General features: G+C 37.0%; 1 protein-coding gene across 4 annotated transcripts in view; it reads right to left on the bottom strand.

Annotated features, from left to right (window-relative positions):
• The window catches only part of AZIN1 (antizyme inhibitor 1), a 33,763-nt gene that overhangs the window by 5,081 nt on the left and 840 nt on the right, over window positions 1-27,842 (bottom strand). The window contains exons 2-10 of one of the 4 annotated variants that reach the window (NM_001291514.1): window positions 25,074-25,211; window positions 15,644-15,788; window positions 9,833-10,030; window positions 7,078-7,251; window positions 6,400-6,572; window positions 4,171-4,305; window positions 2,797-2,878; window positions 2,473-2,547; window positions 1,628-1,790 (exon numbers count right to left, since the gene is read on the bottom strand). In NM_001291514.1, coding sequence (NP_001278443.1) covers window positions 1,628-1,790; window positions 2,473-2,547; window positions 2,797-2,878; window positions 4,171-4,305; window positions 6,400-6,572; window positions 7,078-7,251; window positions 9,833-9,934 — 904 coding nt within the window. In that variant the 5' untranslated portion in view covers window positions 9,935-10,030; window positions 15,644-15,788; window positions 25,074-25,211. Of the gene's footprint in view, window positions 1-1,627; window positions 1,791-2,472; window positions 2,548-2,796; window positions 2,879-4,170; window positions 4,306-6,399; window positions 6,573-7,077; window positions 7,252-9,832; window positions 13,125-15,643; window positions 25,212-27,842 lie in introns of those variants that run through there. The other 3 variants (NM_001301741.1, XM_023725683.1, XM_023725681.1) reach the window with 3 other exon arrangements.

Here is a 27,842-nt window from a genome sequence, read left to right as displayed (position 1 = left end):
AATAATGGAGTTAGAAATTCATTGATAGGCATTAAAACGAATGTTTCTGATGAGAAACTGTTTACAAAGTCTTCAAGTATCTCCTCACTTCATCACGGAGAAATCTGGCTGACACTACCTCAATCAAGTGATCAAAACTTAAAACTAGCATCACCAATATGGGAACAGGCTGCTATCATGTGCCTCCTAATACAATGCACTGAGAGAGAATGTCACCCCAGTGGACTTCCTGCCAAAAAAGCAGAACCCGAATCTAATCATAACGAACCATTAGACAAACACAAAGAGAAATTTTATAAAACTTCTATTTTTCAAAAATGTCAAATAAAAAAAATACAAAGCGAAGTTAAGAAATTTTTTCCAGATTAAAGAAGACATGACATTTAAATACAACGTACAGACCTGGACTGGACCATAAATAACAAAAAATGAAAAGCTACAGAAGACAACATTGGAAAAATGGACAATTTTCCAATGGACTGTGGATTAGATAACAGTACTGTATCGATATTAAATTATCTTTTGTAACTATAATAATTATATTCTTGTTCTAGGAAAATATAACTAAAGAGGTACAGTGTCTCCAACCTGCCCTAAAATGATTCAGAAAAAATTATGTGCATGTGTATATATAAAGACTGACAAAGCAAATAGGGCAAAAGGTATATGGAAGTTCCCTATATCACTGAAAATTCTTCAAGTTTAAGAAAGTACAAAACTCAAAAGAAAAAAAAAACTCTCTTATCTTTGCTCATATAAAGATTTGAAAAACTACAGGAAAAAAACAGTCTACTTATCTACTTAGTGAAGGACAGTGTAGCTGTCCCTCAATATCCACAGGGGACTGGTTCCAGGACCACCCTCCTCCCATACCAAAATCCACAGATGCTCAAGTCCCTTACATAAAAGGGCATAGTATTCGCATAAATACACATCCTCCTGTGTACTTTAAATCATCTCTAAATTACTTATAATACCTAATACAAAGTAAATGCTATATAAATAGTTGTTATACTGTATTGTTCAGGGAATAATGACAAGAAAAAAAGTCTGGTTTATTTTTCTTGAGTATTTTCAATCCATGGCTGGCTGAATCCACGGATGTGGAACCAGCAGATACGGAGGGCTGACTGTACTTCCTACATATTTCTTAAAGAGAAACTGGTCCACAAGATACACTGTCAAGTGCTTTTTGTTAGTTTGACCAGAGATGGATTAAAAGGGTGACCAGAGTTGGGCGGCCTTCTTCGTGGGCCCTTGTTACATAAGAAAGTATGAGGTAAATTCTGTGACCCGTCTGCACAAAAGGAACCTAACAGAGAAAGCACAGTAGAGCAGTGGTTCTTAACAAGAGTGGAGAAATCACCTTGGGAAGTTTATGTAAAATATGCATATTTACACAACAGTTCCAAGAGAGATGGATTTGGGAAATTTTATGGAGTAGAACCATGGTCAGGACATTTTGAAAAGCTCTCTAGATGCCCACAGCTGGCTGACAAATACCCACAACATTATGACCCATGAAATGTCCTACAGTATATTTTACATCTTAGTTTCTGATAAATTCATCTCCAGAATAACTGGAATTAGCTACTAACAGAAACAAAGATAAAACTTTGTAACTTACCTCCAGAGGAAAATTTATCGTTTTCAACAACTTTCTTTGCAATGATGTTAACAGCAAGTGTAAATGCAGAAGACACGTAGTAGCTTCCAGGTTCTGAGATTATCTTAATGCCAGATCCTTCAGGGAAGTAGACATCCAACAAAGGGCTGATAACATGATTAACCTACGGATTTTAAATCCCAGATTATGGTTTCAATATCGGATTAGATAATTTTCAATATTAAGAGACTTGACAGCTATTAAATAAGTTCTCTAGAATTCAGTAGTTACAATTGCAGACCACAAAGTTTAGCTATTCAGAAGTCATCTTCAAGCAATTAAACAGGCTTTCAAGTCAAAGCTTATTTTGTAACTATCAGAATAGCATTAATTTTTTAAAAAATATATATAACTTCAACGGCAGGTAACTATTGGTGATTAGTTTTTCTATACTTGATTGTTAGCAACCTAGGAGACAATTTTCAAGAAAATAGTAGTTTCTAGATATTACAGAACAAGGGAAACAGGGTAGAGGAGCAGGAAGGCGAGGAGTGAGATCCATCTAGATTAAAGAGCATAAATTATCCTAGTTATGAATTCATTTGTACCATCAGTAAGAGAACAGAAACAGAAAATCTTGTGATAACCTTATGTTACAGAACTCAAACAATTTTATTAAACTTTTCAAAGTTAGGTCTTTTCATTGCCTGTTACTTTTTTAGAATGGCATTTTAAACAGATTATTACAAGTTTTGGCTCCTGCATGACATGTCTATTCTCATTGTGAAAACCCTAGTCTTCACATCTATCAGTTAAGCAGCAGAGGTAGATTATTCTGTTATGTCCACCCATCAAACAAAGTTTACCTCTTCCAATTGGAATTCAGTTCCTGTGAAGCCTCCACCAATGTCTAACATGTTCATCTTGAAGCCAAATTCTCCCTAGAGATGAAAAAAATACTTTAAATGCGTTGCCAAATTGTAATGGATATAGGGACCTTTTGAAATACCTTTCTACCCACCAGGGTGTAAATAATATCTTAATTTGTTCTTGTCCTTTAGAATAAAGTCTTCGGTTTTTACAATACAATGTTATTTATTTTCTGTGGTTGTTTCTGAATCGAGTTATAATCGATTTTAAACATAATACCCTGGCTTAACATAACAAAATAATTTAAGAAAAGAACTTACAGCCATGTCAAACACACATCGGGCATCAGATAGAGCATGTACGTATACTTGAGATTCTTTGCAAGCACTCGAAACATGAAATCTGAAAGGAACAGGGCAATAAATTTAAAGCAGCAGTAAGCTTTAGAGGCCCTTCTTATAATTCTTGTTAATTATTGTTCACCTTCTTGACACCCTAAGTATTCACATTAACTTTACCCAAGTATTAGGAGCACTGGCCTCTAGTTATCCACATTACAATACCAGCTTTTTAGAAAAGCCAATGTTTAGATAAAATGGAGTCATTAGCCATGTTTCATGGCTATAAGATAGGGGCATGCTTTCATTTATTTATAGTAAAGTAACAAGCAACCTTAGTAAAATTGGGCCACAAAATCTTTTAATTTGAACATTCAACTTTATCTGACAAAATACAAAAATATGTCTATTGTGAACTGAATACAAATGAACATTAATTCAGTCTAGTAAGTGATATTCTTACTCAAAACACATTTACTTATCGAATATTCAAAACAGAATACTTATAGGTTATCTGAAATATAGTTCTGTATCCTGATTGCAGCAGTGGTTATACAAATCTTTACATGTGTTAAAATTCATAGAACTGTACACCCGAAAAGTCATCATTGTAACGAAATGTGATGAAATAAGAACAAAACTCTCATATATGCTAATACTGTCACCTAAGGTAGAAATAAAAATTTTATCTTTGGGGTAAAAATAAAAATTTTACCTCAGTTGCAAGACTAGCAATGGACTGACAACTCACAAAATTTGAGGTTTCGTCCTACTCTGTGCTTATTAATTAGTTCTGGTGATGATCAAAATCATTAAACCTCTCTAGGCCCAGTTTCCTAACATATAAAACTGAGAGGGTAATACAAAGTCTACTGATTTACTGAAGCACCTCTGCGGGATTAATAAGGGGAAGAGAAAAAATTCCTCCAACAAGAAAAGGAAAAAAAAGGAAATGACACCTACAAACGACAAGCTGAATGTCATTTTAGTATTCATCAAAATTCTAGCAACTCTGCCAATTATAAGGAGATGACTTAAATTACTCTGCACTAACCGAGATGAAATAATATTTACTGTTTTGTCTGTTTGGGGAAGGACATACAGGTGCAAAACAGTATGAAGAACAACCCATAGCCGTCCAGTCCACTGCTCCTCATAGCGACCCTACTGGACAGAGCAGAACTGCCCCATAGGGTTTACAAGGAGTGGCTGGTAGATTCGAACTGCCTGTCTTTTGCTTAGCAGTCAAGCTCTCAATCACTGCACCACCAGGGCTCCAGATTACATACAAATGAAGTCTTAAATCAATAACCTGAAAATTCTCTCTATAAAATCAAGTTTAAAATGAATACTCACTTAACCCCAATTATTTGGACATCAAGTTCCTTAGCACATTCCAAGAGATGCCTACAGTTCTTCAGTGTAGTGCCAAACTTCATGTTACCCTCTTCACCTCCAATATTATCTTCTGTTGCAATATGTAGTAAGACCCTAAGAGAAGGGGAAGATGATTGGGGCAGAGTTGGTTTACATCATCATCAGCACATGTGAAGCCTGAAGATTGTAGAAGTGTGTTGATTACGTTGCTCCCAATCCAGCGACGGGCGAATCAAGTGAACCTAACGAAAAACAATCCTGTATAGAGAAAAAACTAGCAATTAGGGCCTAAAACATGAAGCTTACAAGGATGGGAATTTGGAAAATGCAGCAAGTTAAGACTCTGTTGTAGCAGCAAGAGTCGGTTGGGCTCTGTAATGAAAGATGACATTACTTTCAAATGAAGTCCATCAGTCAGTAAATCCACCTAGAAAGACTAAATTGAATAGCAATGCCACCATTGTCTCTCAATAAAAACATCAGGGCTTTAAGTATCTTCAAATTTTCCAAATTGTTCTAGCTAGCTATCTCTCTGCCACTTATTCTGAACATTCCTATTAATCTCTTATATCTAGCAGGTTTCTAACTGGAAACAAAACAAAGCTAGGAAGCTTTGAGTTATTATAAGGGCCTAAACAGCAGCCTTCTAGACTACAGATTCAAATCCATTTGGTACCTCCTTCCAAAACATGACAACTAAGACTAAATGGAGGAGTCCTTTAAATAATTACAAACCACTAAAAACTGCAAATACACAAATGCTGACTTTCTTAAATGAAAATTTAAAAGATCTGTTTCCCCAAATTTTTCTACCTAAAAGTAGAACCGGCTGGATAAAGAACATACCATTCAGTTTACAGGCCAGCACACAGTTGCTGTCATTAGGCGCCATTCACTGAGTCAGTTTTTGACACATAGCAACCCCATGTGACAGAGTAGAACCGCCCCATAGGATTTTCTAGGCTGTAAGCCCCGGTGGGGCAGTGGTTAAGCATTAGCTGCTAAGCAAAAGGTTGGCAGTTCGAATCTACCAGCTGCTCCTTGGAAACCCTATGGGGCGGTTCTACTCTGTTCTATAGGGTTGCTATGAGTTGGAATCGACCCGACAGCAATGGGTTTGGTTTTTTTTTTTGGTTTTAATCTTTACGGGAGCAGATTACCAAGCCTTTCTCCCATGGAGCCACTGGGTGGGTTTGAACCACCAACCTTCCAGTAAGCAGCTGAGAGTACTTAATCATTGCCCAAAAACTCAGATCTTGTCTTCAATAGAGCATAAAACAGGAAGACTTTTCGCTCCCTACAATTTTTCCAACAAAGGCCTTTATTCCAACAGATGTTTTCCAGGTAATCAAACCTGTCGGGATACTTTTCTATGAACACTAGCAAAGTCAATAATAAAATTATAGCAATACTAGAAAAATACGGATGATACACATTTTCAGGAACATATAACACACAATAACTCATCAGAAGTAATGAAACAATTTTAGTACATTCAAAGTCCTCTTGAGGTATTGGTTCATGACATCACTGATTTTACCTTAAATTTTTTTTGCTTATAAAAACAAAACCTTAAAAATCAACACCACCACACACGCGCACCAAAAGTATCTTGGGATGCAGGTTGGTGCAAGGAAAAATTTCTTCATTTTCGTATGTGTGAAAAAAAAAAGTTTCACTCATTTTCCCTAAGAAAAATATGCGGACCTTAAATAAAGAAACCCCTCCAATCTTATACGCTAGGCTCCTAAGATACTGTCACTGAGGACCATTTAAGAACTATAGCCAAAGATGTATTAAGCCCTCAGCTAGCCAAATAAATAAGCAAAGCTGACCTGTTCCTAATATGCCAAGTAACTAAGAGGGTTAATGTAATTATGAAAATATAGCTGTGGCCCTAATTTGGTATCACACCGACCAAATTTTCTTCAACTGAAGATTACAAGATTGTATCTGAAACTATCCTTATCTCATCCCAAAGCAGAAGACCAATAAGAGACTATAAAAACCAAAACACCAAACCTGCTGCCGTCGAGTTGACTCTGACTCATACCATTTTCCATATAGGTGCTTATTTAAATAAGATAGCTATAATAATTATAATACACGCCACTGCCCTACCATAAGTGCCCCTTCCTCCCAGGCTGAAGATAATCCCAACCTCTAAGTAGTAAGAGAACATTCTTACGTGCTTGTTTTTACACTTACTTGGCATTTGGATGATTACGTGCAATTTTCTTCAATTCAACATCATTGTCACATGTCATGATATTCACGCCAACTTTTGCTGCATACTTTATCTGAGACACTTGTTTGCATGGACTTATATAAATAATGTTTTCTGGAGATACGCCCAATTCTTGCACTAAAACTATTTCATTCTGTGAAAATAGATTTTTAAAGGTATCATCTATAAGGGAAAATTTTCACTATTTTTCATCAAATGTAGTATATAATTTTTGGTTCAATTATGATTACTTAATGTCACAATTCATATTCTTATAATGCTTACTACTCTGTAGTAAGAACCTCATCAGACCTTTAAAAAGACAGAATTACCAACAGAGAAATTTCATTGTTTAGAATATTAATTACAGTGATAGAAGTAACCTGGTCTAGTCAGCGCTAATGTAAGAATGAGCAACAACTAAAGCTGCTCATTAAAGATTTTCAAAGTTTCATCTCACTAGAACTTCTCTTTCATTAGTACACTTGAAAAGTTAATAAATTTCCAGTATGAGACAGCAAATTTAAAAAATAGTTTTTAAAAACCCCACCCAGAAGTCAAACTTTTTTATAATTATATTCCTACTATTGTGGGTAACTGATAAAGTTAAGTTAAAATGTTGCAGTTTAGTGGCAAAATAAGTAATGAAAAATACTTACTTTACTGGAACAAGCAAACCCAGTTCCAAGCGCTGCCAAAATCTCAAGTACAGCTGGAGTGGAGTTGCACTTTACCGTGTAGAATGGCTTTATCGGAGCCACTACATTCTGCCACTGACTGTGCTTCTTCACAATCTTTCCAAGATCTCCCACAAAAAATGCATTTTTTCCTGTCTGTTATGGTCACGAAAAAAAAAGAGAAACATGATCAAAGAATCACTGAAAATAAGAGTATCCCATAACTGAAGAAAGAACCCCCTTTTCCTCTATAAATGAGCCTGGATGTACAGTTAGATACATGACTAAAGTTTGCTGGAGTAATTAAGCTAGATCTACTAAACACCAACAAGAATTTAAACATGTTTGTTCTTTTTAAACTTGACTTTTTCCTGTGCTCTATATATTCTCAAAGTATTTTCTCCTTTAATTTAAAAAAAAAATCAATTACTAAGACTTTTAATTTCGGAATCAATTACCTCAATTTTAACTTTTGGTAATAGAGGGAAGGAGAACTTCTATTTCCTTCCATCCTCCCTGCCGCTGTTTAAAATCTATACGTATTCTGGCAGTTATATAGGATATAACTTTCTAATGCAGCGAGTAGAATTAGGAATGCTAAACAAAACAAGCTATATAGCTCTATTACACATTGCACCTAAAGACAAGATGGTAAAACAAGAAAATAACTTCACTAGGAATCCATTTTTAAGGAAACAAAGTTGGTAATCTGTGTGCAGAGATGGCAAAATTAGAATAATAAAATACAGAGTATACCAAATATCAGACACATCTGAATAAGAACAGTCTTCCCTCAAAAGAAAAGAACTTGACTCTAAGTAAGGGTTTGGGGAGAGGTGGGTAATAATTTTAAAGTTGTGGCTATTCTAGGACCAGAGAAATGACTGTGCCAGTCAGAGCATAAATTACTCAATGTTATATGGCAGACAGAGTAATCTTATTTAGCAAGTATTAATACTCAAAATATTGTCTGAAAAGCAATGAAGGTTATTTGAAAATGATACATTATTGGAACATAAGCATAGGAGAGATATAATTAGAAATTATGGGTCATGTGTGGCAGATTCAGGAATTATCCATGTTTATGAAATATACCATCTCTAGTGTTCTGGAGACAAAAATTTTTTTTTACTTTAATGGGGAAAAAAATTAAGGAAATTACAGGTACCAGAGCAAAAGAAAAGGGATAAAAAAGGTAGTGTTTCTTATCTTAGGCAAGTATAAGTCTGGAAAATTCTCAACAGGCAATGGAAAATCAATAAATTTGGGAAGTTTTGTATTTAATGAATATTCAAGAAGATGAAGTAGGCTTAGAAAAAACAACGGAAAAAGGAGAAAGGAGATAAGTTATGAGGTTACTATGATGGTATGTGTTCAAGTAGACTGGGATAATGGTGATGGAAACTGATGAAGGGATGGATACAATGATGTTATGCAGCAAAGATGGAGACTCTTCCAGGCTAAGGGTGGACAAGCAAAAGGCAAACAAAAAAACCCCAGAAGGAATCATCCTTGAGCCATACAGTCAGATGAGACTGCCACCAGGAAAGAGAACAGAGTTGAGGATTCACCCTCACTAAATGTTACTAAGTGTTGAGATATTTAGGATGTGGGACAAGAAAGAGGATGAAAGGGTGTATTTCAAAGATTCTATCTGACCGGAGGAGAATCAGAATTTTTAAGTGACTAAGAGAAAGGTCACCATACTTTGACCAGGAGGTTTCCAGTGACACGACAGAAATTAACTGTAGAGTCGCTTGGCAGGAGTAGGTTTAACAATGTGACAAGAGAATGTCACTATTTTTTCTAGAAGTTTGATGGCAGAGGGAGAGGGATTTTGCTGGGGTAAGAAAGACGATTACATTTGCAACCTGAAGGTTAAGAGTTTTTTTTTTAATTTTCTTTTTTATTATACTTTAGGTTAAAGTTTACAGAACAAATAGTTTCTCATTTAACAGTACACATATTGTTTTATGACACTGGTTAACAACCCCATGACATGTCAACACTCTCCCTTCTCGACCTTTTTTTTTTTTTTTTGATGAAACTATACATAGCCAAAGATAAACCATTTCAAAAATTTCTACATGAACCATTCAGTGACATCGGTTATGTTTTTCCAGTTGTGCTGCAAGAGTTTTTTTTGTATCCCATTACTGAACATGAGTAACCTGAAAATAATTATTCAACAAATTTGGGGAATATGAGAAATTAGTTCCAATAAAGAAATAGATTCCATTAGCAAGCCAATAAGCAAGCTTAAAATGAAAATGATCCTATAGAAATTGATTCCCGGGGCAGTTTTAATATACAATTCTGTATATAATTGTAAGTTAACATACAAAAGGAAGATTTTTTGAAAGTTAAAATCCATTGAAGAATACAGTTGAGGAAAATGAGTAAGAAGTCATATACCGATTAGGAGGGTAGCTGACAAAGATCAAGAAAACAAATAGAATATAAAAGAGCTAGGTGCTAACAGATAATGGTAGAAAAGAAGCTGTAAGGAAGCTTTTTTTTTTTTTTTTTTTTTAAACGTGGACTAGAAAGAAAAGCTCACCATCACTGAGGGGACTAGAGGGAGGGGAAAGTCAGAGAAGAAAACCTGGAGAAGTTAACATCTTAACCAACTACCTGTATCAGATTAACATCTTGGAAATTAACACAGCATTAATGTCTGAGAATTGGCAAGATGATCAACCAACACTATTTGAGAAATGTGGGATAGCACACTTACCAGGGTATGTTCATTAACATAGTTATCAATAACATTTCCAAGGTTTGTTCCTTCATCCAACAGGCCAACGGAGTAGTTTGCATCGTCGATAAATCCTTTCATCTCAGCCGTATCCCACAAAGCCGAAAGTCATAAACCAAGAAAAACAAGAGACGGGCCACCAAGCCTTATGTCTGGGTCCTTAGAATATGCAACAAACTGTCAAAATAGAAGTTTTATCAAAGTCCATATTATTTCACTAGCTAAACTTAATGTATGAGTTGTCCATGAAAAAGTATGCTAGGTGCCTAAATTTACTGAGGGATCAGTGTAATCACACTTTCAGAAACACTAAGTTAATATCCTTTAAAGCTCATTTTAAAAAATGATTAAATATGTATTTTATACATTTAAAAAGCAAGTCAATATAATGTATTTTTTTTAAAAGATAACCACATGTGTACTTCATACCCTGTATGGTCACCTTATTTATACAGAGTTGCAAATCCAGTCTGTATTATTCATATTTTGTTTTATGCTTTTTTCATAACACATACACTTTTATTTATTTTAAGTAGAGAAAGCTAGTGAAATCATTATCCGCAGACAAGCAACAAAAATACTAGTCTGAACTTCAATACATTGCCAGTCCTATCACTAGCATTGGAAGGTAAATGCAGAAAAATGTCTTTTAAATACAACTCTTTTGTTTTGTCTCCAACACAGAGTAGGTGACAGCTCACCAAGTAATAGATGTGGGAGAGGGTGGGAGAGGCTGCTTTACTGGACAATCTACAGCTTTGATAAAGACTGCCTAGGTCTCACATCAAGAGAAAGCAGTGCTAGCTACATTAAGTTAGCAGTGTAGGTCCTTTTATGAGATGGCTTGATTTGGTCAATCAGAAGACCTGGTCCTGGGTATGTCATATAGTATACCTGTGCAATCCTAGAAGTCAATTTCTCTAAACCTCACTGAACTACTTCCTCAGAAGACTGTTGTAAAAAAAAAATTATGTATCACCTAAGTGAAAACATATGTTCACATAAACAGCCACATAATGTCATCAGAACAGTTAAGATTCAGCTTCCAATTGCCAGACACACAAAAATGCCATTATAATTAGGGAAAAAAAACCAAACCCACTGCCGTCAAGTCGATTCCAACTCATAGCAACCCTGCAGGACAGAGTAGAACTGCCCCATAGGGTTTCCAAGGCTGTAATCTTTACAGAAGCAAACTACCCCATCTTTCTCCTGTGGAGCCACACAGCTGAGTGCTTTAACCACTATGCCACCAAGGCTCCAGGTATAAGTTAGGTACCTGTATATCCTGAAGCAGTTACTAAGAATTCTGATTTTTAAAAAGGGCATCAGGCTAAGTAACAAGATCCAATCCATCAATTAATCTATTAATATAATAAATCCCCCCTCCCTCAAACCACCCATTCTCCTCTCCAGATCACATGAACATAGAGATTTATCTTCTTTGCTTAATTTCACGGGTCCATTGGTTACTTTAGGGAATGATTTTTTTAAACAGGCTACTACGAAACCAACGTTCAGCCATTAGTAGTATTAACAGATAATTCATGCATAAAACATCACAAAATGAATTATTAGAATATCCTTTTCTTATACTAACACTGTCAGGAAGGTGTCCTATACTGCTAAAATGAAGAAATTATGGCATTTCTTCATCTAATGTCTTACTCATCTTCCCAAGTATACTTACTATCTGGTACCAATTTTAAGAACAAAAGCTCTGGCTGCCACATTAATAACGGGCACAAACAGCTGTCTTGACAAGCTATTTTAAAACTCGCACAGCCTTTTCTGTGTCCCTGGCACCTCCTTTCTCCCTGAATGTTCCATGTTGGGTTCACCTTGGATGATGACCCTCACCCTAAAAGTAAACTATCAGTGGTCCTCAAAGTGTCAACTTTTTGGTTGCGCCAAAACTAACTTGTCAATAAGCTGTAGCATTAGTCAGACTTCATGAAACACAAACAATACTTAACTTCTAAAACGCTTCCCCAAGAAGCCAACTACATTCAACTCAGCTTATCAAAACTCTTTCATGTTATGGTGGAAACTGAAGAGGAGGTGATTTAGGGGTACCTACACAAGACCTAATGCTTATGCAGTAAAGTCAAATCACACCTTGAACATTTTCTACATGTTGTTATACCTGAACTGACATAATATGGCTTGAGGATACATGTTTCTTTTAAACAATGTAACTTCAGCTAGAACATCAATTTTAGGCGATATTCAACTGGGCACTAAGAGCAGTAGAAAAAAGCAAATGAGACTCATTCAAAAACAAATGCAAAGGTAAATAAGGTAAGAACTTCCTGTTAAGTCGGATATCCCAAAACAGCTTTCATTTATTCTATTAACAAGATGAAAAAAAATTTAATCAAGATCTTTAACCTAGCATTTCAGTTCAGGAGTCTCCTAGGTATACTCTATTACATATGCAGTGTTTACTTGGGAGCCCTGAGTTATCTAATATGGAACACCCCAGGCAACTGCTGCCACAATGTCTACCTTTAAAAAGTCAGGACAAGATAAACCTCAATTTCCTATCACTTTATAAAGAAAAGGTAACTTTCCTCAACCATTCAGGATCTTCAGTACTTACAAAAACATCAGGTCCATTTGATCCACAATCTTACCTGCTGAATGCTCACATTCTTCAGAGCTTTTTCTAGAGTACTGTGGTCATAGGGATAAAGATATTTTCCAACTATTTTCAAACAATATTATCTAGTAGGTTTAATTTTCGTTGCTTGCGAAACTAGCTCCAATCTAATAGCAAACATTTTTCTAACAGTGTGTGACAGACACTGCTCTAAGTACTTTATCTATACAATATTAATTCTCTTAACCATTAAAACCTCAATCCTCATTTGGCAGATGAAGACAGAGGGCACAGGATAATTAAATAACTTGGTCACACAGCAAGTAAATGATCTGAACCTAAGCAGTCTAGCTCTAGAGATGCTGATCAAATGCTTAATTAAAGCAAAATGAAAACCTCCCTCCCTCCCCAGCACCCTATCCCTAAAAAACACAGGGTTCCTTTTTCAGAAATCTAACACAGGTCTCCAAATTTCTCTTTAAGAGCTTTATGTAGACCCCAAATTTGAAATTTTTTTCATCAACCTTATTGAAAGTTTACATGCAATAACATGCACCCATTTAGACAAATGTATACACTTGTGTATCTTCGACTACAATTCCAGTAATATAAAAAAAAACCAGTTGCTGTCCAGTCAGTTCTGACTCATGGAGACCTCATGTGTGTCAGAGTAGAACTGTGCTCCATAGGGTTTTCAATGGTTGACTTTTCTGAATTTGATCAGCCAGGCCTTTCTTCCAAGGCCCCTCTGGGTGGACTCAAACCGCCAATCTTTCTGTTTGCAGCAGGGCATATTAACCATTTGCACCACCCAGGGACTGACTCCACCACTGCCATAAAGATATTGACATAAAACTTTTCAATCTCCCCAGTTCTTCATGTCCCTCTTTTGCAGTAAATCCCACCCCACTCCAGGAAACCAGTGACTCACTTTCCATCACTATAGATTAAAAGTCTAAACATCAAATGCAGACCAAACTAAAACAGCTAATGAATAACAGTACTACCAATATGAATTAAAACACGGGAAAGCATGCTCTGCACTAAAGGGATGATACAATGCTTGTGAAGAGGCTATTTATCTTTGAAATGGAACTCTGACTTGACAAGTAACTTCAGCGTTGTTAAGCAATCACTGACTGACAAAAAGGATCTAACACATCTGAAACCATTAAAACACGTGTAGTACAAGTAATATTTAATTACATTGAGCACTACAATAGTTTATCAAAACCAATACTAATAAAGCCTGTGTACAGAGGGTCAGTGAAAAAGGGAAGACCCTTGACAAGATGAATTGACACAATGGCTACAACAATGGGCTCAAACATAACAACGATTTTGAGGATGGCACAGGACTGAGCAGTGTTTTGTTCTGTTGTACACAGGGTCGCTGAGTCAGAACCGACTCGACGGCACCTAACAACAACATAAAAGTTATCTTACCACCAACTTTACTAAGCCTTCAAAAAATTCTAAATATACTCTTGGAAAGTGAGCTTTGATCTGTTTATATTTTTAGATGCTCACTAAAGGCTCTGAGATTGCCATTAATTCCTAGCCCATAGTGCTCAGGAACACATGGACAAAGGTAGTGAGAGGTAAGAACTCCTTGGAAATGTTTTGAAAATGAACACCCAACTTTCACATCCTTAAAAGGAGCTCATAACCTCGGTATACAAGCGACCCTGTGTAAATGCAAAGCTCAACTATCAGTTACTGTTAAAAGCTAAAAACCATGCCAAGAAACACCAATCATCAAAAGAATCTGCAAAACACAAGTATCTTTAGGAGACAGATTTTCTAACGTATTTTTAGCCAAGAAACTCCTGGAATAAAATGTCACTAGGCAATCCAATATTTCCAACAATTGAAAAGGGACAGTAATTTGGTGAGTGAAGGTGAGCTGATGTTGAGTCCTTCCTACCTCCAATATTGTACCCCAATCTCACTGAGGGAGTCCTAAAAAGCAGTTCAAAATCATACCTCAAAGAGGTTTTCATTACAATTTTCTTAACATGTTATTAGCAAAGATACTTTACAGCTCCACTGTCACAAAAAGGTTTATGTTCTGAAATTTTGCCTTACTTAAACCTTAATTACATAGTTAATATTTCACTAATATGTTAAAAGGCATTAAAGTTACACAGTGATATGTTAATGTTGAGCCAAGAATCTATGACACACAGCATGTTCCTAGGAAGCCAGCATGAAGTGTGGGTGTGTTGGGCATGGAGTGAGCAGAATTTATGTTTATACTGTATACCACACAAGCACAGAGCACATCCACCAAGTTAATCCAGCTTAATTGTAAACATCGTGGGGAGTCTTTCCAGGAACCTCTCTCCACCAAGAATGCAGACTCAAATCCAGGAGATACTAAACCGCCCCAGTGCTCCAATCCCAAACAGGCAACATTTTTATGCCTTATAAATCAGAAATGGGACTGATTTACTGGCTCCAACACATTATGGGCCACTATACGCTATAGTCTCGTGCTGCTGGACACTGAATTATTTATAGTAAGCTTTAGAAAATCTGTTGTTGGTTGCTGTTAAGTCATTCCGACCCCACGTATGCAGAGAACTGCACTCCATAGGATTTTCAAGGCTGCAACCTTTCAGAAGCAGATCGCCAGGCATTACTTGCAAGGTGCTTCTGGGTAGGTTTGACCCAACAACTTTCTGGTTAATAATCCAGCACTTAACCATTTGTGTTCCCCTATGTAAATCTTAGATTCTTTTCCTCAAGATGCTTTGGAACTTAAGGTCAAATTTATTTTTAATAAAAGTTCTGATGTTTATCATCAACAGACACTAGGAAGTGTTATCTACTCACAAGAACCTTTATGCTATTTTCACACCAAATATTTTATCAATAAATGGTAAGAAAGCTCAGCTTATTTTATAATATAGATGCTATAATTACAGTAACTATAATTCTTCTCAGACTTCACAGCTAGGAAAAAAAATATATATAACATTCCTTATCTACACCTTCATATTGGTGTTGTTGGTTTTTTGTTTTTTTTAATAATACATTTCTCATGAGGAACTGCCAAAGAAACAAAGGGCTCCAAAGAGTACTGCTCTCTGGAGCCTTCCATGAGGCTCATGAGTCCTCCCATTCCGAGAGGGCAGCTCCAAGAACAGTGTCTGCAGCAGCTGAGCACTTGCCTTGTTACACACCTGCTACAAAGGCTTCTACAGTTGATTGTACTTCAGAAGAAACTGATACATCTCTCAAATAATCACAAGATAATTCTGGCAGCAACGCCCACTTGACACCAAGCTGGATGAATATGGGTCTTGGATTTCTGAAGTGAAGACCTCCCTGGAAGTAGAACAGGGAGAGCTGAAAGGTTGAGAGTACTGTTTCAGAGACACCTAAGCAGGAAACCCAACCTTAATACATTAAATCACTTTCATTAAAAATGAGAACTTAAAATTTAACTACTGTAGTTACTCTAAAGATGGTCTAATAAGGGCATTTCTACCTTAATCACTTGGCTGATTTTCTTTTTACTCAGGCATTTGATGACTTAGCACTCAGCTCACAGCTTTTTAAAAACTACACTCAATGCCGTTGAAGTCACCTCTACATTCTACTTCCAACAGAAAAATCTTACTTACCACAAAGAAAACCTTTAGAAATAATTGGCCAGAAGCACATTAGAAGGGGCTTCTTTCTAAAAAATTATTTTGGCACTATGTGAGGCCTGGAGCAGGTTTGAATCACACACAAAAAAAAGTAGTTCCAAGAAGCTACATAATGAACTGGTGGATAGAAAATACCAATAAATTGGGTGGTAATCATACAATCATATAAACTTTTGCCCTAAACCCACTGCTGTTGAGTTGATTCCAACTCACAGAGACCCTATAGGACAGAGTAGAACTGCTCCATAAGGTTTCCAAGGCTGTAAATCTTCACAGAAGCAGACTGCCACACCTCTCTCCCCCAGAGTGGGTGGTGGGTTCGAACTGCTAACCTGTGGGTTTGCAGGCGAGCACTTTAACCACTGTGCCACTAGGGCTCCTTACTTTTGCCCTACCAAAACCAAAAATAAGTAAGGAATAATAGCAATAGCCTGAATCCTTAGGCTAATCAAGGCAAGGCTTACTTCAAATGACAGCAAGAAGAAAGTCAGTAATAGCAACAAACACCTGTTAAGACACATTTTTCGAGTCATGAGGTTGAAAAAAAAGGTAACTACTCCATTTCAAAGTTCTAGAGAAAGAACACTGAAGATGATGACTGAAGAATTATTTTTAAAGGAAAATAAGAACAAAAATAAACAGGAGACTTCAGTGGGAAAAAGATCATAAAAGAAACCAGCCCAACAGGCTAGTTTTAAGTGCCTGTGTGAGGCAGCCAATTTAATGTCTCACAATACTAAACGAGAAATATATATGATTTTCACAGCAATGTAAAATGGTAATGCTTTTAAAAAACTTTTTACTGTTCAGGTGAAAGTTTATACAGGGAATTAGGTTCCCATTTAACAATTTTTATACAAATTGTTCTGCGTTATTGGTTACAATTTTTACAATGTGTCAGCATTCTCATTATTTCCATTCTGTCTGCTCTGTTTTCCATTGATCTAGCTTCCCTTCCCCTCCCTGCCTTCTCATCCTTGCTTCTGAGTAACTGCTGACTGTCTGGTCTCCAATGTTGCAATCCATCCATGCAGACAAATGTAACTGGAGTCTTAATTTTCACTGCTGTGTAGTATGCCACTGTATTGATATACCACGTTTATTTATCCAACCTGGACCTCTGGGTTATTCGGCCCCCCCCTTCTTTTTGCACTATTATTTATAGACATTCATTACTTAAAACATACTTTTTTGTTATTATTTATATATCCAAGGGCAGTACTACTCAAACTATGGTCTGCAAACCAGCTGGTCCACAAGCTAAGCATCCTGTGGGCCAGAATCACCGCTTAGATCAGCTGATCATTTTTTAGTAGCAGGACTTCACCAACGAAGCAAGCAGTGTGCTACTTCACATTCTGGCCCCTATTATGCTGACTGGCAGTTTCCATAGCACTGCTCTAGGCACTCGAATCTAGGGCACGTATCTGGGAGTGGAACTGCTAGGTTGTTGATGCCAAATTGTTTTCAAGTCTTCTGCTCATTTTTCTATTATTCTTGCTTTTTCTTACTGACCTATAGGAGCTCTTCAGAATCTGGATAGCACACGTCCCATTTTGTGGATTGGTTATTTATTTGGGGCTTGTTTTGTTATGGTGCCTGTGTTGAACATACTAGGACAGCCAACCCTACTTTTGGTAATGCTTTATAGCCAGATAAACACGCCAATCATTGTGAACCTAGATGATGAAATATGGTACTATACTTATTTAGCACTCTTTGCAAACTGGGCATCACAGAAGATCCTTGCACTAAAGAATACAGAACACAGCAAGAAAATAGATCAAAGTTAATCTGGGAGGCCATGTTTCTAATGTCACATATTCAAAAAGCTAATATTAATTTCAGTCTGCATGAGAACACGTCATAGTAAAAAGCTATATCCTAATATGCTGGGCAAATAACAGCTTTTTATTAGACCAATCTAAGGAAAAAGGACAAAGAGTGTCTAATTTGTATGGTTCTTATTAATAAATGTTTTAAGATAATTATGGCCAGTGCTACTCACATTCACAGTAATTATTCTAGAGCAGTGCTGCTGAATAGAACTTAGTGCAATGACAAAAATGTTCTTTATCTGCACAATAGCCACTAGCCTGTATAGCTTGTGAGGACTTGAACTGTGGTTTATGCAACCGAGGAATTTTTAAATTTTATTCAGCTGTAATTAAATTTGAATAGCCAACTGGGTAGTGTACAGAGCCGTTCTAGAGGATGGCAGGGATCAAGTACACACGACAGTGAAGAAAATCATAACCCCCAAATGACTCTGCTGAAGGTGTTCCTGTTATTAGGTGCACAATTTCAACTCATGGTGATCGACCCCATGTGACAGAGTAGAACTGCCCATAGGGTTTTCTTGGCTGTAACCTTTCCGGGAGCAGATTGTCAGGTCTTTCTCCCACAGAGCCACTGAATGGACTTGAACCACCAACCTTTCAAGTAGCAGCCAAGCACTTAACCATTGCACCACCAGGACTACTTATAACAAAGATCAATTCACAAGCTTACAAAGCTGGACAGTAAAGAATAAAGGTAATAAAACACTACAGCAAATGAGTTCTGAATAGAGACTTGAAATGTGTACTTACATAAGCCAATGAACAAAAGATGAAAAGACTAGAGCAGAGCAATCCACAAGGGTTTTTGCCTTGATTTCTGCTGCAAGTCAGTTAAGAGGCAAATTCCCTCAGACTCCTGGTGGCTGGGTGTGCCTGGGCAAGCGGAACCTGACCAGCCTAATTCTTCTGTAATAGTATGCTGTACAAATATTTTCTATCTGTGCTATAATGTAAAAAACACTGAATGAATGAGAAAAAAACAAAAAAACCCAGAACTGTTGTCGTTGAGTCGATTGCGACTCATAGCAACCCTACAGGGTAGAGTAGGACTGCCTCATAGGGTTTCTAAGGAGCAGCTAGCGGATTGGAACTGCCAATCTTTTGGTTAGCAGCTGAGCTCTTAACCAGTGCACCACCAGGGCCCCGGATTAGCGAAAGGGATGACTAAGTATCTGCTTCAGTTGGCTTGTAACAAATTGATTCTGATTAAACTGGCATGGAAGACTCTGGAATGAAGATGAAGGACAAAATTATCTGTGTTTACTGGACCTTAAAAGAGCCCTGGTAGCGCAATAGTTAAGTGCTTGGCTGATAACCAAAAGGTCATTGGTTCAAACCCACCCAGTGGCTCCTGGGAAAAAAGACCCGGTGATCTGCTCCTGTAAAGATGACAGCCTAAGGAACACTATGGGGCAGTTCTACTCTGTCCTATATGGTTGCTATGAGTCGGAATCTACTCAGTGGCACACAACTGGACCTTACCAGTATGTGAGAGCTTCACTTACAACAGCTCACCTGAACAATGGTCAGACTAGAATAGTAGCCTACCACTTGTGTAGGTTTTATAGTTTACAATCATTTCTCACAGATAAACAATACCTCATACCGAGTGTCCCAAAATGCTTTTTGGGTGGGGGAGAATCCACTGAAGCAAAATGGAAAAAAGGGGCTGTAACAAGGACACAGATCAGTAGTCACTGTTAATTCTCTAAGCCCAACTATCTACTATCTATCCTCTAGTAAATGTAAGAACCATTCGGTTTACACTGCTTTCCAACCTTTTCGGCCTTCCTTAAAAAAATTCCAAATTTGCCCGAAGAAAGAGTGCCACGTCCCCAAAATCTTAACTTTATCTATTAACATGCTATTTATTCACATTGTGCTTGTACAGAATCATTTTTACTACTTTACACAAGCAGCGAGGCACCATTAAATACTATTTTATGTATGCCAAGGGGATAAAAATACTTACAAAATTTCTTCTTCTCCATAAGCAGATTAAACAACTCATCTTTTCTACTGACAATTAACAGTGAAACATAAGAAGTAGCATTATCATATTCACAAAGAACATTTTTATTTTCCTTGTAAAATAATCCTAACTTAGGTAGGGCAGCTCCTACTGACTAGCATGAGTTAAGTACAAACAATCAGCAGATACAATATGAATACTTAAAACATTGTTCTTGTGAAGTTACATACATGAGCATAGTCAACTAATGACAACATCAGGTAAAAATTTAAAAAAAATTTCTTCAAGAATCCATTTAAACGGATCAATTAAATAAATTCCTTTTCCATATGTACATACAATGCAACATTAAAAGGTATACATTAACTCAATCTGACTTCATCAGCAGATCCCCTAACAGAAGTAACTGGTTAGAAGAGAATTTAGTTTTTCTGGATCGAAGTATTTATGTATTTTCCATTATGCTAATTTATTAATTATAATTGGAGCTACTGCTAAAATAACTTGAAAATCTAGCCCACTGGTAAAGCTTTAATCAAGCAAAAAAGCCCTAGGAGATCTAAAAACGGCATACAACAACTTTTCCACAATTAGAGACCTATCTCATTAATCTAAAATATTACTGGTACTGAAATATTTGTTAAGATGTTTCTGCAGGGCTCATGTACTATATTATACACGTTCTATAAAGTTTTCAAAGAAAAATTTATGTAAACTTCCAAAGTTTCCAGATACTTACAGAATTAACTATCTTCAAGTTCCAACAGTTATCTGAGTCAAAAACATAACCCTAAAGCCAAATTCTGCAACTCAGACCACTTGTACAGAAATTGTACTGAAGTATAACTAATTATGAAGTACTGTTTCTCTGTGGCATCAAGTCAATTTCAACTCATATTGACCTTATATGACAGAGAAGAACTGCCCTATAGGGTTTCCTAGGCTGTAATCTTCATGGGACCTGATTTCCGGGTCTTTTCTCCTACACAGCCACTGGCAGGTTTGAACCCTCAACCTTCTGGTTAGTAGCCAAGAGCTTAAGCACTGCACCACCACAGTTCAGAGTTCATACAGTTACTTTATTTTATGCAAATAATGCATGTGTTATTTTTTCTGCAAACCACACAACCTCCTGCGTGTTTATTTTCATAAGTGCACTCTATCAATATTTTTTTTAACATGTTGCTGACTTCACTTTCAATATTTTTTCTGTCCAACAGATTTAATGTTACCAAGATAAAACTGATCTCACAGAAACTTCATTTAAGGTAGCTATTTTCCTAAACGAAATGCAACCAATGGTGAACCAAACAGGCTCATGATGCCATTTTATTCATTACCATCTTCATCATCCAACTCCTAGAATCCTTCAAATTTGACCATCTTTTCCTCCCAGTCATCTGGAAGTTGCAGGCCTACAGTGGTACTCGTTCTCTCAGAAAGGTCAGTCCTTTTCATGAATTTAGAAATCCAGGTGAAACGTGCCTTGAAATCTGGGATTCCTTTCATTTGCTAAAAGCTTCGCTTTCATCTGAATCGTGACAGTAGAAGACAGCTTGATTTTGTTCCCTTTGAGAAATAATCCACTCTATCAAGGCGTTCTCCAACGCAGGCCATTCACTTTGGGCCCACGAGTGTGCAATTTCACAGATTCATTTTCTCCAGTTCCTTTTTTCTCCTTTCTCCATTCATGAACAGACAAGTCTACAATCTCAAACTCTCTCACTGCTGCCCTGCTGCTTGTTTATCCTGCCCTCAAAACGACTTTCAGTTTGAAATTGGTGGTGTAGGACTTGTGTTTAATTCCTGGCATGATCTAAACGGTTCTAAGATTTAGATTTATAAACTGATGTGAGGTGTACAAGAAGCAAGGGCCTTTTTATATGCTTGCAAGACATGACTAAGATGACTTATGATCACTGATCAAAGATACTGGAGCTAATAAGACACAATTAGACCATGAAATAAGCAGACCTACCAGCGCAATGGTTTCACTTAAGATGATCTGATAAGGTTTTCACATTTAACTGTTGAGCCAAGAGAACTGTGTATCAGTTTTGCTTTGTTTACTCCTCTAATTAAAAGCCAGATTCCTACTGATAGCTACTCGATGTCATTTATGCCAGTACAGGCTTCACTTTGTTTACACTTTTAATTGATAGCATGTGATTTATGGACAGGCTTCAGTAGGTTCAAGGTTCTGATTGATGACTCAAAATTGGTGGGGATATAGTGATCAACATACATTAACAGAAACAAACACACTGCCTCTATTTTTATTTTCCAATTACTGGGGTACTACCAAACTCAATCCATGACTTCCTGACCACGGTTTATACCATTATACAAATATGATCAAAAGTTAACATTTTTGTACTATTGAATGAGGCCAAAATTCACTTCTGGAAATGTCACCAGACATGCGCGGTACATTTTTTTTACATAATTTCTGCACGTTATTTACGTGGGCACGCTAATTTGCGAAAAAATATAATACACGCTTTGCCAAGCTATGTCCCAAGTAATTTCCATGAATGACAATGTGTAAGTCCTTTAATGACTTATAGTTTTGCAAATAGTATTGTTCCATAGAATATTAATTTCATTATTTGAATGTCCAGTAGAGCAAACTGGTATTGCATCTAAGAACAATACATTTCTGAAATTCGAAATTCTCTTGCCATTTTTGCTAATCCAAGTCAAAAAATCTTTTGGGTCAGATATTCTGAATTTAGGAGTTCTCAGATTTTAGAAGGGTAATATAAAACATATACTTTGTCATATAAACACTCTCTAGGAGGATATGAGTCAGCACTTTGTAACCACAGTATTTCTATAGCAAAATTTAGGAATATCAACACTAAATGGGATAAGTAAAGATATAAATAACCTTAAATCAGCTCAGATTCAGGTCAAGTTTTTCTTCCCAAACAAGTTTAGGTCACATCAGATATTGTAACCATGGAAGGTACTGTAACCACGGAAGCTATTAAATTTTTTTTTCCTTGAGAACACTTCTGATCTGAGTATTATATGCATAAAGGACCGTGGACCTGTAGCTTAATGTTGTTTTCCGTCGAGTTGATTTCGACTCAAAGCGACCCTACAGGACAGAGTAGAATTGCCCAATAGGGTTTCCTAGGCTGTAATCTTTACAGGAGATTGCAGGCCTTTTCTCCTGAAGAGCATCTGGTTGGTTCGAACCGCCAACCCTTTTGGTTAGCAGCCTAGCACTTAACTCTTGCACCACCAAGGCTGTAGCTTTAAAGCAAAGTATCAAGTACCAGTTTCATTTAACATAATATACGTTGTACCTGAGCATAATAAAAAGTGTCAGTCACTCTGGGTGCCACAACCTGCAGAATAATAAATAAATATCCTTAAGTATAGTTTATGCACTCCTATTTCCCCAAAAAGAAGAGGGGAAAAGTATGGACTTTCTGAGTTCATAATATTACTAATTACTCTAAATAAATACTACTTTAAAATGACGAAGTATTTTTCACTACTCCTTGATTTGGCAGAATGATTAATGTATGTCAGTTCACTGATAACAGTTTCTCAAATCTCTTAGAGGAAATACCATTAGAAATATCACTTATATATAATACGAAGTTTCCATCAAAGTAAGACATCTGAATTAAAAGAAAGCTTATCCTTTAATACAATCTCCTCAAAATATGAAACATGTTCTTAAATCTCCATCTTAGGATCTATTCATAACTATAATGGCAACTAGACTCCACTCCCAAAAGTTTTAACTCTCTAAGCTGACTTGATAGAACAGATGAACTGATCAACTTTCTATAAAAATTAAGATAACTGACTTGGTAGTGACATGGTGGCAATAGTGCTTCTCTTTAATACACACACAAGTCACCTAAGTCAGGTTTAGGTGGGGCTGAGATTCTGTATTTCTGTCCCAGGTGATGATAATGCTGTTGACCCATGGACCACACTACATAACATGCATGATAACACATTTAAAAAAAGAGAGAGAGAGAGAGAATCATTGTACCAGTTTAGGGCAAAAGAAACTGTGATTCAAAAAAAAATAAGCAATTTGTTTAAGTCATACAGAAGCAAGCCAATATAGGAAGCCTCCAGTTCAAGGTTTTAAATCAGCAGAACTTTCAAGAAATCCAAGTATTTAAACTGCTTCCTCCCTCAGACTAAAGAAACATTAAGTCAATACTTTGTTTTCTTGTGAAATTTCTCATGTTATTCCCTCCCAAGTCTCTGGCCAACTTAAACACCCAAACCTCAACAACAAAAAACAAATTTCAGTATCAGCACCGAAGTTCATAAACGGTATCTCAATTTTAAAAACAAACCACACATATCTAGCAGCTCAAATTCAAACAGTTTACTGTGGAATTATAGTTTGCACAGGGGTTCAATTCTAAATTCAAACCCACAAGTAAAAACTCAAGTATAGTCAAAGACTATCCTTGAAAATCCATTAGGAAGGTGGCATACTGGGAGATATACATATACCATCTCTCAGTAAATCTTCTAAAAACAATCATTTTTTCCTACCAGTTGAGCATTATAAAGTCAATTTATGAGAAAGAATATAAACTCTAGAAAAATCACACTCAGTCTGGCAAGAGGCTCGTAACTAGAAAATAAAGAACTAAGTTTCATCCCTCACATCCCACGCTCATTTTGAGTTATACGTTTGATGAATGAAATGGAACCAGAAAATTTACTCTATTTAAGAATGTTTTTATTTTTTTCTGCTGAAGCCCAAACACTTGAATCCACTTAAATGGTTGAATGATGTGATAAACTATTATCCAGATCTTAAATTCAAAGAAAAACTCTCTCTCCAACTTATATTAAAACTTGGACTAAGAAGGCTTCCTAAAACTTATCCTGCTACATGAACTTAAATAATGTAATTGTCATATATTCAAAATAAAGTACATTTTAAGTGATCTAGCCATTGGTAAGCAATGCATACAACTGAAGCAGTACCTCTAACTGCCAAACCTCTCAGCGATTTTAAAACCTGACCAAAAAAAGCTGTAAAGGCTGCGGCACTTTAAGAAATAAATACAATTTCAAGTTGGGAAAGACTAAGCAACATGGCATCCTCCTTTACTTCAATTTTACAAGACCCCCCACAGATGTGAAAACTTACATGGACAAGTTAGGAGATGGAACCCCCCTATCATCAGCTAGGTTCCCAAGGTGGCTCCGCGTTGAAATCGAACTGCTCTCTATACAGCACTTCTCCTAGGCCCTCTGGGTAGTTGTATACTTGGTCAGAAAGTTCGCCCTAAAGAAGAAAATAAAAGAATTAATGCTAATGAGACAGACTGACAGTGGCTGCAACAATGGGCTCAAGCACAACAACTGTGAGGATGGCTCAGGACTGGGCAGTGTTTTGTTCTGTTGTACACAGAGTCACAGAATCGACTCAGTGGGCATCTAACAACAATGCTAAAAAACATTAAGTTGTGCTTCAAGCAGATTAAACTGATTTAAAATTTAACTGTAGAAATAAGGCGAAGTTTTATCTTTAATAGAAATAGTTCTAATATTTAGTTCAATATTTAATTAGGGACACATTACACAGAAACAATGTTTTCAAAGGGTTTACCAGTGTACCAAGTACTTTCTACATAGTAAACATTTCCAAGTTGCTTTACTACAAAATTCACAAAGGTGACATCATAGTCACCTTTCCAAATTGCTTTATGTACCTACTCATGAGTTTCCTGTCTTCATCTAACTCCGTTTTTTGCTTTTAATGGTCCCCTAAAACCCAAATTAGTAACTGGCCTAAAATACAAAAATTTCAAAGCATCTTCACCAATCTGGTAAGCAAATGTTCTAGCATGATCTAGTAGTCTGAACCCAGAACACCCTTTTACCCCTCCAATTCATTAAAAGTTCCTTGCTTAGAGTATAAAGTCCTACCGATACCAGGATGATGGGTAAGACTTTATGATTTAGCTAATACATTACATGTCTAAAATTATGAGTATTTCTCTGAACAGCTCACACTGCCATTACCAATCATCTTTAAACTTGCACACTTGGTGTGATGAGGCTATATCTGTAGTATTCTTTCCAAAAAATCCAAACCCCCAATCTTATCATGAGAAAAACATCAAACCCAAATCGGGGGACATGCTACAGGACATCTGGCCACTACTTCTCAAGACTGTCAAGGACATAAACAAGGGAAGACTAAAAAACTGTCACACAGCAGAGACATGACAATTAAATGGATTGAATCCTGGAACAAAGAGGATATTAACCACCACCACCACCCCCAAAAAAACCTGGTGAAAAATCCAAAGTAAGTCTGGAGTATGTAATGTACCAAAGTCAGTTTCTGAGTTTTGACAAATGTGCTGCAATAATATGTTAATAACAGGGGACACTAGGTGCAGGGTATTAGGAACTCTGTACTATCTTTGCAACTTTCCTGCAAATCTAGAATTACTCCAAAAAAGTTTATTAAAAAAAATCAAAGTATTAATATAATGGAATACTACTCAGCAATAAAAAGGAACAACCTAATAACTGCAATATGAACATAGAAAACATGTTAAGTGAAAGAAGCCTTACACAAATGCATACTGTATGATTTTATGAAACTTCTAGAATAGGCAAAACTAAGAGTTAAAAAAAAATTTCAAAAGCGGTTGACTTTGTGGGAGTGGGAGATGACGACTTACTGAAGGGGCAAGAAACAACTTTTTGGAGTGATGGTAATGTTCTACATCTTGATAGATTTGGATTTTACAGCTCTATTTTTATTTGTCAAAACTCATCTCTCTGCATTTTTCTGTTACGTGATTTTTATCTAAAATTTCTTTAAAGGAATAGTAAATAAGTATTGAACTCTAAAGATATGGGCATGCTGCAGTTTAAGGGCTGAAGGTTCTTATGCCTCCAACTTACTTTGAAATGTATCAAAAATAAGACGAATTGATGACTAGATAGCAGGATGAACACAAAGTAAATATAGCAAAATGTTAATGTAAAATCTAGGTGGGGTACAATTTTTTGAACACGTTGGAAGATTTGTATAATGAACGTTGGGAGAAAAAGGCACTGACTACTTGATTATTGCGTTTATCGTTATCACTTTCGGTCGTTTATTCAGGAGTCTTATCTTTCCTACTAAATGTAAATTCAAAGCTTGTCTTTATGATCAACACCTGCACTCACATTTGTAAAAGAAACTAAAGGATTATTACGGTCTTGCCAGACAATCAGCCATATTTCTGCCAAGCTGGTCCACATCAAACCCTTCCTGACCACACGCAATTCTCTCTACACTAAGTGGTCTCAGATTCCCACCAAAAAGTTGGGGAACTCTACGGTACAAACACTACGGGACACAGAATATTTTAATGATCCAAGATGCTACCACAAAATTCAGTAAATCTGCTGAAACATCACCGTTTGAAAGTGTCCCCAAGTTTGTACATCAGCATACACGTTCAGGATACATACTGTGTATAGGTCATCACCATTAACTGTTGGTAGTCTAGACAGTACTTGATAACCCACTCAAGTCTACCGTTCTTTTTTGCCCAGGAATTGCGGCGCGGACGGGAAAACCAAGCCATGGTGACTAATCCTCAGGCTCCAGGAGGTGGCTGGGGTGACTGAAGGCGACTCGGCCCAATCAGGAGCGCCGTAGGGGGCGGAGCAGCAGCCCCAAGCCTTCCAGAAGGGGCCAAAGGCCTCTCGCTCGCTACCTGACACCAGGGCTTCCCCGCCGCCGGGCCCCGAGCGGCGTCAGCTTTCCTCCACCAGAGGGGGACCTCACTCCCCGCACCCCCCAAGAATTTGACCTCCTCCGGCAGCTGTCACCAGACGCCGGCGCGGGGCCCGCCCCGCTCCATTCATAACTGAAGGCCTCGGCCGTTGCCGCGCATCGCGCCGC

This window comes from Trichechus manatus, unplaced genomic scaffold (assembly GCF_000243295.1).
Source record: "Trichechus manatus latirostris isolate Lorelei unplaced genomic scaffold, TriManLat1.0 scaffold00009, whole genome shotgun sequence".
NCBI classification, from domain to species: domain Eukaryota; kingdom Metazoa; phylum Chordata; class Mammalia; order Sirenia; family Trichechidae; genus Trichechus; species Trichechus manatus.
The sequence above is the reverse complement of the archived record's forward strand: the minus strand, read 5'-3'. Positions and strand labels throughout refer to the sequence as shown.